We start from the raw sequence: 12,982 nt of genomic DNA on the forward strand, positions 1-12,982 counted from the left end.
TCATGAGTCCACCATCAGGAGAACACTGAACAATAATGATGTGCATGGCAGGGTTGGTTGCAAGGAGAAAGCCACTGCTCTCCAAAAAGAACATTGCTGCTCGTCTGCAGTTTGCTAAAGATCACATGGACAAGCCAGAAGGCTGTTGGAAAAATGTTTTCTGGACGGATGAGACCAAAATAGAACTTTTTGGTCTATATGAGCAGCGTTATGTTTGGTGAAAGGAAAACACTGCATTCCAGCATAAGAACCTTATCCCATCTGTGAAACATGGTGGTGGTAGTATCATGGTTTGGGCCTGTTTTGCTGCATCTGGGCCAGGACGGCTTGCCATCATTGATGGAACAATGAATTCTGAATTATACCAGTGAATTCTAAAGGAAAATGTCAGGACATCTGTCCATGAACTGAATCTCAAGAGAAGGTGGGTCATGCAGCAAGACAACGACCCTAAGCACACAAGTCGTTCTACCAAAGAATGGTTAAAGAAGAATAAAGTTAATGTTTTGGAATGGCCAAGTCAAAGTCATGACCTTAATCCAATCAAAATGTTGTGGAAGGACCTGAAGTGAGCAGTTCATGTGAGGAAACCCACCAACATCCCAGAGTTGAAGCTGTTCTGTACGGAGGAACGGGCTAAAATTCCTCCAAGCCGGTGTGCAGGACTGATCAACAGTTACCGGAAACGTTTAGTTGCAGTTCTTGCTGCACAAGGGGGTCACACCAGATACTGAAAGCAAAGGTTCACATACTTTTGCCACTCACAGATATGTAGTATTGGATCATTTTCCTCAATAAATAAATGACCAAGTATAATATTTTTGTCTTATTTGTTTAACTGGGTTCTCTTTATCTACTTTTAGGAGTTGTGTGAAAATCTGATGATGTTTTCGGTCATGTTTATGCAGAAATGTAGAAAATTCTAAAGGGTTCACAAACTTTCAAACACCACTGTAAAACAAAGTAATACAATTCAAGATTGTGCATAGATTGCACTGGTCTAAAGCCAGATTGGCCAAATTTCAACCCTAACTGTGATTGCTGTGGAACAACACCAGCCACTTTATCACATATGTTTTGGCTCTGCCCAAAATTAACAGACTTTTGGCAAGCTATATTTACATTTTTTTCCGACATGCTAGGAACACTCAGAGCCCCACGCCATAATAGCAATATCTGGCACAGTACCACAGGATCTCTGTCTCAACAAATGTGGCAAGCATATAATACCTTCTGCTACAGTCCTGGCCAGGAGACTTTTACTGCTCAAATGGAAAGAAAGATCCCCTCCATGGATTAGCGATCTTATGGATCATCTGACCCTAGAGAAAATGCTACAAGTGGCTGTGCGCTTAAATTTTACACCATCTGGAGACCAGTTCAGGATCAGGTTAAAAAAAAAAAAAAAAGATGGATGCTTCAGACATATTACATGTATAGATGTAAACCCCTCCCCTTCTCCTTTTTTCCCCTATTATTATTTTTTCTTTTTTAAACTCATCTGTGGTTCTTTTTGTGTCTTCTACAAATTGTTTCTCATTCTTAATATGATGTGTAATGTTTTACGTTTGGGACGGTGTAAAGGGTTACACATGTGCTGTGTGTGTTGGACTATATTAAACTGTATTTAAAATTGTATTTTGTATAACCAAAAAATTAATAAAAATACCTTGAACAACAACAACAATTGGCGGCACGGTGGTGTAGTGGTTAGTGCTGTCGCCTCACAACAAGAAGGTCCGGGTTCGAGCCCCGTGGCCGGCGAGGGCCTTTCTGTGCGGAGTTTGCATGTTCTCCCCGTGTCCGCGTGGGTTTCCTCCGGGTGCTCCGGTTTCCCCCACAGTCCAAAGACATGCAGGTTAGGTTAACTGGTGACTCTAAGGCCAAGTTTACATTAGACCGTATCTGTCTCGTTTTCTTCGCGGATGCACTGTCCGTTTACATTAAACCGCCGGGAAACGGGAATCCGCCAGGGTCCACATATTCAATCCAGATCGTGTCTGGTCCGGTGCTGTGTAAACATTGAGAATACGCGGATACGCTGTGCTGAGCTCTAGCTGGCGTCGTCATTGGACAACGTCACTGTGACATCCACCTTCCTGATTCGCTGGCATTGGTCATGTGACGCGACTGCTGAAAAACGGCGCGGACTTCCGCCTTGTATCACCTTTCATTAAAGAGTATAAAAGTATGAAAATACTGCAAATACTGATGCAAATACTGCCCATTGTGTAGTTATGATTGTCTTTAGGCTTGCCATCCTTCCACTTGCAAGTGGTAAGTGATATGCGCTGGGATCACACACACAGCGGCTCAGTCCCGAATCACTGCTCGTGTGCTTCACTCGCGCGCTCTGTGAGCTGCGCAGGGCCGGAGTGCGCACCCTCCAGAGGGTACTCGCTGTTCAGGGCGGAGTGATTTGGAGGGCAGGATGCCTGCGGAGCCGAGCGTATCCGTGTATTGGCGTTGCTGTGTGCACGTGAATCGTGTATTGGCGTTGCTGTGTGCACACTAATCGTTTTAAAAACGTTAATCTGATCCGCTGATACGGTCTAATGCAAACCCCACCTAAATTGACCGCAGGTGTGAGTGTGAATGTGAATGGTTGTCTGTGTCTATGTGTCAGCCCTGTGATGACCTGGCGACTTGTCCAGGGTGTACCCCGCCTTTCGCCCGTAGTCAGCTGGGATAGGCTCCAGCTTGCCTGCGACCCTGTAGAACAGGATAAAGCAGCTACAGATAATGAGATGAGATGAACAACAACAATTTCTGTAGAACGCTTCAATCAAACTTCCATTCAGGTATTTGTACTTTCAGTTCTGAATCTGTACAAGTCATCGTTTCAGAGACTGGTCTGCTTTTACAGACGGAGGAACGTGGTTACGCGTTTGGAAATGTAGCCTCCGTCCAATGTACTTCGTACCCAAAAACATCTGGAAAAATACTAAGTAATAACCAGAATGACTTAACGCAGGGCTTTTCAAAGTGTGGGGCGCGCCTCCCCTAGGGGGCGCCAGAGTTCTTCGGGGGGGCGCAACATGAGGAAAAATAAACCAGAATAAGTTACTATTGTGGACATTTAGCGAACTTCAGCTAGCCTTTGCCAGAGACAAAATGGACCGATTTTTAGTACCTAAAGCTACAGTGAGTGAGGAGACAGAGTCTGGGCCAAGCAAAAAAAGAAGGAAGTATGACCACGATTATTTCAAGTTTGGATTTTCATGGACTGGATCTGAAGATGCTCCACTGCCACAGTGTGTTGTCTGCCAAGAGGAGCTAGCTAACGATGCTATGAGATGTTTAAAATGTGTAAAAAAGATGTTTTAATAAAGCTCATATGTTTGTAAATGTGTTAAAAAAAAGCTTTTTCAAAAAGCACAGATGTTTAAAATGTGTAAAAGAAAAAAATAAAAATGTGTACAACAACCATTTTTTTAAATACGAATGGAACATTAAGTATAGCAACAACAAAAATTGTAAGGGGGGGCACTGTTGTTTATTTGCTCTCTGAGGGGGGGGCTGACTCTCCCACACTTTGAAAACCCCTGACTTAACGAATTGGTAAAATATTTATTTTACAACTGCCCTTATACGTCCATTAGAAGTGCTTTTTGTTAAGTAAACAATTACTCGGTTAACTTGAGTATAGAAAAGTGTATAACCAGAACGTCAAGGACGTAGTAGTTCATCACAGTGTTAGAGAGGACCAACCTCCATGACAAACTGTTCACAACAGGAAAATCAACAAAGGACTAAATTTTGTTCCCTGAGGGAAGCTCGACCCAAAACATCGATCAGAACTGAATTCGCATGATAAACGAGAGAGGAGACACAATTCCAGTCAGAAAAAAAAAAAAAAAAGGCGTTAAGTTGACCTAATTACTAATTTGTTAGCAAAAAACTGCAGAGGGAGGAGATACGATTTTACTGAAAAATAATTGTTTCCAACAGGAAAATCAACAAACAAACAAGCAAGTTTTGTTCCTCGAGGGAAGATCTACGCAAACACCGATCAGAACTGGAATCGGGTGAGAACTGCGAGACGAGATACAGGCCAAGTTTACATTAGACCGTATCTGTCTCGTTTTCTTCGCGGATGCACTGTCTGTTTACATTAAAACGCCGGGAAACGGGAATCCGCCAGGGCCCACGTATTCAATCCAGATCGTGTCTGGTCCGGTGCTGTGTAAACATTGAGAATACGCAAATACGCTGTGCTGAGCTCTAGCTGGCGTCTCATTGGACAACGTCACTGTGACATCCACCTTCCTGATTCGCTGGCGTTGGTCATGTGACGCGACTGCTGAAAAACGGCGCGGACATCCGCCTTGTATCACCTTTCATTAAAGAGTATAAAAGTATGAAAATACTGCAAATACTGATGCAAATACTGCCCATTGTGTAGTTATGATTGTCTTTAGGCTTGCCATCCTTCCACTTGCAAGTGGTAAGTGATATGCGCTGGGATCACACACACAGCGGCTCAGTCCCGAATCGTGGCTCGTGCGCTTCACTCGCGCGCTCTGTGAGCTGCGCAGGGCCGGAGTGCGCACCCTCCAGAGGGCACTCGCTGTTCAGGGCGGAGTGATTTGGAGCGCAGGATGCCTGCGGAGCCGAGCGTATCTGTGTATTGGCGTTGCTGTGTGCACGCGAATTGTGTATTGGTGTTGCTGTGTGCACACTAATCGTTTTTAAAACGTTAATCTGATGATCCGCTGATACGGTCTAATGTAAACATGGCCACAGTTCGAGTGAAAAGTCCGAAAACTCGTTAAGGTGACCTAATTAGCGGTTCGTTAGCAAAACTGAGACAATACGATGACCAAGTTTTGTGCAGAAGGTCTAGTTCTTTAAAAAAAAAAAAACAATCAGAACTGAAATCCATTTCGATGAGTGGGAGGAGATCCGATTTCACTCAGTGCGTTTACATGCACATCCAAATCGAGCTACTGTCGGTAATCGAGCTAAGGGTCCCAGCAGGGGTGCCAGAGAAATCCAATCCTACATGCACACAAGGAAATCGAGCTATTGTGTGAGGTATATTGTGCACCCGAGCCACAGGTGGCGCTACACGCCCCATCATGTTGGTACGCTTCCGGTTGTCGTCATGAAGAGCTATTCAAGAGTATAAACAAAGTTGTCCTTGTTCCTCCTGACCTCTTCTGCTGCTCGCTACTACTACTGTTGTCATGCCGACCGAGGCTGTTGTGTTTCCCGCTTGTGGTCTCGTCACTCCCGGAAGGGGCAGTGCTGAAGTGAGTAGCTCGATAGGCTTTACATGCACTAAGTAGCTCGGCTACAATCGCATAATCTAGGTCGCGTAGCTTGATTACGAGAAATCCAGTTCGGTTCGATTTCAGCCGAGCTAAGGTGTTTCCATGGCATTTAGAACTTCGATTTCAGTCAAGCTACGGCAGAAATTCGATTTTCTCTATGTGCATGTAAACGCACTGACTGAAAATAAACAAATTGTTTACAACAGGAAAATCAGGGGCGTCGTGGCTCAGGTGGATAAGGCGCCATACCATAAATCCGGGGACCCAGGTTCGATTCCGGCCCGAGGTCATTTCCCGATCCCTCCCCGTCTCTCTCTCCCGCTCATTTCCTGTCTCTACACTGTCCTATCCAATAATAAAGGTGAAAAAAAGCCCAAAAAAATATCTTTACAACAGGAAAATCAACAAACAAACAAGCAAGTTTTGTTCCTCAAGAGAAGATCTACGCAAAACATCGAGCAGAACTGGAATCGGATGAGCAATGAGATACAAATCGAGTGAGAGGCCTGGAAAATTCGTTAATGTGGCCTATTTGACCAAGTTTTGTGTGGAGTGAGGAGTTCTTTCAAGCAAAACAATTGGAACGGGAATCCGTGAAGAACTGACGGAGGAGATACGATTTAGCTGGATTGTGGACGACGGATGCTACGCCATGGCAACAGCTCATCGGCTTTATGGCCTCATGAGCTAACGTGTGGGGTTTTTTTTAAGTAAACAATTACTCCGTTAACTTCAGCATATGAAAATATGAAAAAAAAGAGCCATGTTAATTAAACACAATCCAGTTTTCATCAAAGCAACAAGGCCAAACGGAAACCACAGTAAAGCAGCACATCCACACGGAGCATTCTGGAGAGCTCCGTCGTCTTTGAGCTGCCCGGATGGAGTAAATCAAAATGGTGGACATCAGGAGGCTCACCAGAAGCAGCAGCTTCTCCCTCAGGCTCTTGATGTCGTCCTGCAGCTTCTGTTCCTTCATCCTCCACTCGGCCTTGTGCACCTCACGGCTCAAGTCGCGGTCCATGCTGGGCGAGTGGCGCGGCGAGTCCAGCAGCAAGACGCGCAGCTCGTTCAGACTCCTGATACAAACACACGCAAATATACACACAATTCAGGGCAGTAAAAAAATGAACTGTAATCAAAATAAGATCCTCAGGACATACGCTCTTCCTTTTTTTTTTTTTGTTCCACAGCCAGAAATCTGATAGATTTATTTTAGGGCATAATTTAACTACTGAACTATGAGACATTAAGCAAACATGCATCATCGTATTCAGTCACTGGAGCTATGAGCTTTGTACTCCTGAACTTTTCGCTCAAAGGGCCTTCAGAACTTTTTCTTTATGTACGCCTGCTGAAGTTTTCAAGTCGGGATTACGCTCGCTAAAATAATGTGACAATCGGTTGGAAGTTGCAACTATTTACCAGTTATTCCATGAAATCGAGTCGTGCATGAGCTGACAGCCGACGAGGCGCGTAGCACCGAGCTATGTACGACGAGATTGAGTGGAATAACTGTTTTATTCTATCCACATTCACCGGATTTGGAGAAATGGAGCATTTTTATTTTTTGCAAATTCGATAAATAAAAACGTTATACAAAACGTCCGACAAAATCATTTCCGCTTCGAATGTAAACAAACCGGCGAAACGACAGGAGCAATTTGTGGAAAACGCGTTAATAATAAGAATTCTTGAAAAAAAAATGCTCTTACCATCAAATACTTTCATCCCATATTTTGTTGCTTTTTTTTTTGTATTTTTTGGAGTTTTCTTCTTCTTTAGGTTTTTTTTTCACGGTTGGCAAACCAACCTAAAGGTGCATTACCGCCACCAACTGGGCTGGAGTGTGAAACAGGCGATATTGGGGGGGGGGAACCCCTATATTCTTTTAGCCATTTCTGTTTGTTTTTTTTAAATACCTGATGATAATTTTTGGGTGTTTGTTTTCGAGTAGTTTTTATTTCGTCCTCGGTTGGTTCAGCAGCATGCTCCGCCATTTTGTTTTTCTCTACTCACGGTCTATGAGCTGATATCCTAGTAGTAGAGCAGCCGATCAGAGCGCGCGACTGCTCATTAGGGTGCATCAGTTGCCCTCACTTTCATAAAATCTGATGCATTTTTGTTCGGGTGTTCTTTTTCACCAATAAAGACATCCTGTAAAATATTTTGACCATATTCAAAAGTCTAATGGTGGCACCATGAGGTTCATTTTCTGCCAAAAAACGCTTATTTTATGTTTTCGCGTAAGGTTTGAATCACAATGTTGGACTCCATTTATTGATTTCTTGTGACCCAGAGATCATGTTAAGAACCTTTGCAAGGGATCGAGAAGCATTAATGTGATTCATAATACATTTGTATTGTTTAAAAGTAGTTGAACAATGATTCAATGAACAGCTAAAACTCAAACTGTGCTTGATGATATATTTAGAATATGGACTAAAAATGTGGATCTAAGATATTTGGTATAGACCCTTTTCACGTGACGTCACGACAAACGCGGCCGCCATTTTGGACATGAACTACCAGTAGTCTACCACAGCCAACAACGAGGAACGACGGCGAAGCATCGAAAGGAATATAGCCATCAAAGAAAGTTTTTACTTTCAGCAAGACTTCCATCATGCCATTATATTGTTGTGCACCTGGATGTAGTAACCATCAACACACAAGGCAAGATTTATCATTTTATCGGATCCCGACAGATGCTGACCGACGGAGAAGATGGATGGTCTCTAAAATATTGGCAAAATGATGTTTATTGACACAGCAATCGTGTGTAACGGGAAGCATTTGCATATCCGAAGTGTTGTGTTTACATCAAAGATAAAATAAACCGATATGACGACGACTGCTGCTGCCAGGTTGGGGACACAAGCTAGTAGAAAGGAAGTGTGCCAACAGTGCCAACAGACTTCCTTAGTGGTCGATTCTGCTTTAAGGTAAGATGCATTTAATTATTCGTCTGCTGCGGGTTTGGAATCGGTAGCCTGAGCGATTCGTTCATGTTTGTGGTGCCATTTGTTTGTTGACGCGTGTTGAAATGGAAGATTGGTTGTTGACATGATTTCCAGTGATGCTTTGGTGCTGCTGTGGATCAGATGTGTTGAGTAGCCTGACTGTTTTTTTTTTTCTTGCGTGTGGTATCATTGTTGACGCGAGGTTGTTTTTTGAACATGCCGATGCGGACACGATTTCCCCTGATGAGTTATGACTTCAGACGCGATGCGTGTGTGGAGTCCGCGTGATATGTGCGTAAGATAGGCTTCTCATGTGTTTGGAGATCCGCGCTCTGAGACAAGCGCAAGCACCCCCCCCCCCCCAAGGGAAAAAAAGGGACCCCCCGAAAATATCGGCATAGTTCGAACACTGGGTTGGAGAAAGTAATGGCAAATAGTGAGTGCACAAACCATAGAAGGTAAACTGTACACAGCGCCAGGGCAGTGTGATGGTATGTTTACTTTTAGATTGTGTTAGCTTATCAATGAACACACTCGTCACTCGACGAGTTTCACGTCTTTACGACGGATACTTAAATGTGTGTTAGGTATTATTGTTGCAGTCTAAGCAGTCATTGTAGCAGCTAGATGAGCGAGAACCGAAAGGGTCTGTGCCATAAACCGTTATTTCTTCATGTCCAAAATGGCGGTCGCGTTTACGAAGGTCACGTGAGTGAAAAGGGTCTATACTCTATAACAGGGGTGGGCAATTATTTTCTCCATGGGGCCACATGAGAAACAGAAAATTTTGTGGCGGGCCGGACCAAAAGGCTGAACTAAAAATTCTGCGTAATATTAATTGTATTTCTTTATATAAAGCAGTAAATAACATTGTTTTTACAAGCTGCTAAGACTGGTAAGAGTATGGAAAAAACGAGGTTGCCTTACAAAAAAAAAAGGTCATTTATTCAATCAAATTTCCCAAAACAATGGTTAACAAAATGTGAACGTTTGTACCATTTTTTTTCAGTCACATTCACCCCAAAACACAATAAAGACATCACAATGTTGTCTTTCTACTCCAAATATCAAGCAAGATACATCATATTATAATAATGATGCCGTGTCGATTCGGTGTAGGGATCAGATCTACAGATCGTCTCGGGCTCCAGCGCTTGCTGGTGACGTCACACTATGTGATTGGCTGGACCGTTTGAAGGATGACGTACAAGTTTGTGGTTGGTCTGGACAAATTACGGAAGTAGTTATCGCGGGATTAGGTTTCGTGGGATTTCATGTCGCGCGCATTGCGTTTTTGTTGAACACAACTTCAAAATAAAAGCAATGCACATTCAGTCCATGCATGAGGTAAAATTAGAAAATACGTTTATTTTGTAATTTCTAATTAACCTTACGCGGGCCGGTCAGAATGAACCAAAGGGCCGGATGCGGCCCGTGGGCCGTAAAATGCCCAGGTCTGGTCTATACTCTATAAGGTGCCATAATGTTTCATGAAAAGTGATCGAAATTTTGTCATAAAAGTCATAAAATAGCAGCTTTTTCCATAACTTTGAGCTCCTGGTGCCACCGTTAAACTTTTGAATTTTGTCAAAATATTTCACCCAGTGTGTTTTCTTACCAAAAGGAACATAAAAACAAAAATGCACCATGATCGGAGGAACTTTTCATTTTTAGGGGGCAACTGATGCATCCTACTGCTCATATCCAGTGAATGTGGATAGAATAAATACATATATATATATTAGTGCTGTCAAAAATGTCGCGTTATTAATGCGTTAACTTGACTCAATTTTAACGGCGATAATTTTTTTATCGCGAGATTAACACTCTGTGGCATGATGTAGGTTTTTCATAAGCTTTTGAAACTGCCAGGAACTTGGAACAGAGACTTTGCTTAGAAAACCGATAGCAGCTAGACTGTAATGCCACGCCCCGCACAGCCAGAGTCCTCTGCCCTCCCCCAAAGAACCAGCGCAGGCAGGGCGCGCTAGTAGAGATGGGATTTATGGCTCTTTGATGGGATCCGCATCTTTGTGATCCGTTCTTTGAAAAGAGCCGTTCAAAAGACTGGCTCATTTGGCTCTTTTTAAATATTTATTCAGTTTTAAGAAGACAGCGTCTAAAGAAGGCAGATCCCTCTGAACTGTAAACTCAATGCTATCCCAGAAATCCTTCCTGTAATATGCAAATTTGGCCGCCTCTGATTGGACAGCGCGACGCATCAACAGGCAGAAAGTGTAAAAGTACAAAATGTGTTAAGTGAGCTGAAACAGTAAAGCTCAGATTCAATGCAATATTTATCAACGAACAACTTAAACTTAATATAATAGTGTACTTTATATAATAATCAAGCATGTCAAGCCTACCGTCACTGTGTAACCTGTCTCTCTGATTAGAGTTGTAGACTAACTCAAGCAGTAGATCACTTCACTCATGGTTCTTTTGCTAGCCCCGGTGTTCGGCTTAGGTTTCACTTTGCAGTGGCTGTGTCAAGACGTGTTATGCTTTGCAATACAAAGCAAGCCCATTCACGTTTTTATGCTGATAAGAGAATTACAATGGTTTTTCATGTGACAAAAATGTGCGATTAAATTGCGATTAATCGCGAGTTAACTATGACAGTCGCGACATTAATCGCGACTAAATATTTTAATCACTTGACAGCACTATATATATACATATATATATATATATATATATATACATATATATATATATATATATATATATATATATATATATACACACCCTCAAGCGGTGACGTATGGGGTCTAAGCACCGAGCATATACCCAAATAAAATTTAAAAAAAACAACACTCGTTGATGAAAACACAAACAGACAGAAAGCCACCTATCTAGTCAACTTTCTCAGAAATGGAGATTATCCATGGACTATGAAACCTCCTTGATTACAATATGTTCACGCAATATCAATGATGTATTGTATACCTGATTACACTTTTAATTACACTTATAACTGATTTGCATTTTTATTCATTTGTAACTATTGATCTTTTTCACTTATTAGGTCTGTACATCTTCCTAAGCCTCTTTCTGAACGTAAATGAGCACTAAAAGCACAGGTGGCATTCTGAGTCAGGACAGGGCATCGATCCAAAAAGGCTGAATAATGTTTAAGGAGGAGTTTTAATTAGACAGATTGTCCTCATTAACCTAAATGGTTCTTAAGTGGATTAGACGGTGAAATGAGAACAATTCATGAGTGCACTCTGGGAAAGGGGAGTGACAGCCAGCAGATTTCAGTGAAAAATGATAAAGCGAGAAGGTGGAACAGCTATTTAGGGAGGATACAGGTGTGCGTGGGTGTGTAGAGAGAGACGGACAGAGTGAGACGCTTTGTTCCAGTGCACTTCATAAAACAAGACCATAAATAAACAAGTGAAATCAACCTCCAGATGGCCCAAGCGTTTAAATCATCAAGCTCTAATACCTCTTTTACTAATCTTGCTAACATTCCTTACCTCTCTTTCTTCAGAAGTTCCTGGCTAATGATCACCAGCTGGCCTGAAGCATCGTGAGATTTCTTGGTGATGGCCTCCAGCTCCGCCTCCAGACGCGTCTTGTCTCTGAGGAGGCTGTCCGCCTTTCTCTCCCCTACACGGACTTTAGTCTCCAAGGCTACGAGCAAATAATATTGAGAATAACGTTTTAGCTGTTTCAAGGCAGTGGTTGCGTTAGACTTTTTCATCGTCCGTCATTTTGACGGACAGGGTCGTAAAAATTCCGTCATTGTCCATTATTATCTGTCATTTTATTTTAACTTTTAAATGACAACGTATATAGGCTATAAATGCTATATATTTAATAACTTGTGTTTTCATGGACTCATTTTCATTTAAAAATTAATTCACAGAACAAGCTTGTATTATTTAATCATTTATTTATGATGCAAAAAGATGAACAGAGATTCTGACGTTCGGTCGCTTGTGAACCCATTTTCCCTCCGCTAAAAACATTGCGGCTGTTGTGCCTTAACGGGCATATGAACAATGTTATTTTACAACGTAGCAAGACAATTGCAGTTAAAATATGAACAGTCCACTACAACGATTTAAGTGACAATCTAATTTGACCTGTTTGCGTGAGCTCAAACCTTCCTTCTGGCCCGCATGGATTTAAATTGGGAGCTCGCTTGTGCATAATCAAAGTCGTCAATGGAGACTGCTGCCGAGGCAATTGTCATTAAATTTTGCGTCTTTGCCTCGGACAGACGACTTCTCATTGACGTTTTAATTTTATTCTGAAGGCTGAACCCGCGCTCTGCTGCGACACTGGAGACTGGAATAACCAGCGCCACTTCAGCCAAAGTTCTGAAGTCGGGAAACATTTCTCCCAGGGAAGTGATCAGAAGCCGGCAAGAGCCTCTGAAAGTTGGATTACCCGACCCTGCTAGTACTCTCTTCATAGGGAGGAAATCCTGCAGCATGCGGTCTTTCTGCACCAGTGGTGCAGCTGCACCCCGCGGTGACCCGTAGTGGGCTGACACGGAAGGTCTTAAATAAAACAAAGTTATGTTTAAATGTTAGTTTGTCTACCCGTGCTCTCATTAAAATGATAGTTTAGCAGATATTCGAGCAGTGATGTTCCTAAGCTTCCTAAGCTTGCTGGGGAAGAATACAATAAATCGGCATTTGTTTCATTTTAAAAACAAGAAAACAACTAGCCTAAATGAGCGCTATTGCATTAAGACGTACAGGCAGGGAAACGACACAAACAACCCAA

General features: G+C 42.5%; 1 protein-coding gene across 3 annotated transcripts in view; it reads right to left on the minus strand.

Moving 5' to 3' along the window:
* clip2 (CAP-GLY domain containing linker protein 2) overlaps positions 1-12,982 on the minus strand; it is a 135,421-nt gene that overhangs the window by 12,186 nt on the left and 110,253 nt on the right. For all 3 annotated transcript variants that reach the window (XR_009651807.1, XM_060912137.1, XM_060912136.1), the window contains 2 exons: positions 11,722-11,878; positions 6,196-6,355 (listed from right to left, as the gene is read on the minus strand). Coding sequence is in view for 2 of the 3 variants with exons in the window: in XM_060912137.1 (XP_060768120.1) it covers positions 6,196-6,355; positions 11,722-11,878 (317 nt within the window). In the remaining variant the exon portion in view is untranslated. The remainder of the gene's footprint in view (positions 1-6,195; positions 6,356-11,721; positions 11,879-12,982) is intronic.

Source organism: Neoarius graeffei, chromosome 28, assembly GCF_027579695.1.
Source record: "Neoarius graeffei isolate fNeoGra1 chromosome 28, fNeoGra1.pri, whole genome shotgun sequence".
Classification (NCBI taxonomy): domain Eukaryota; kingdom Metazoa; phylum Chordata; class Actinopteri; order Siluriformes; family Ariidae; genus Neoarius; species Neoarius graeffei.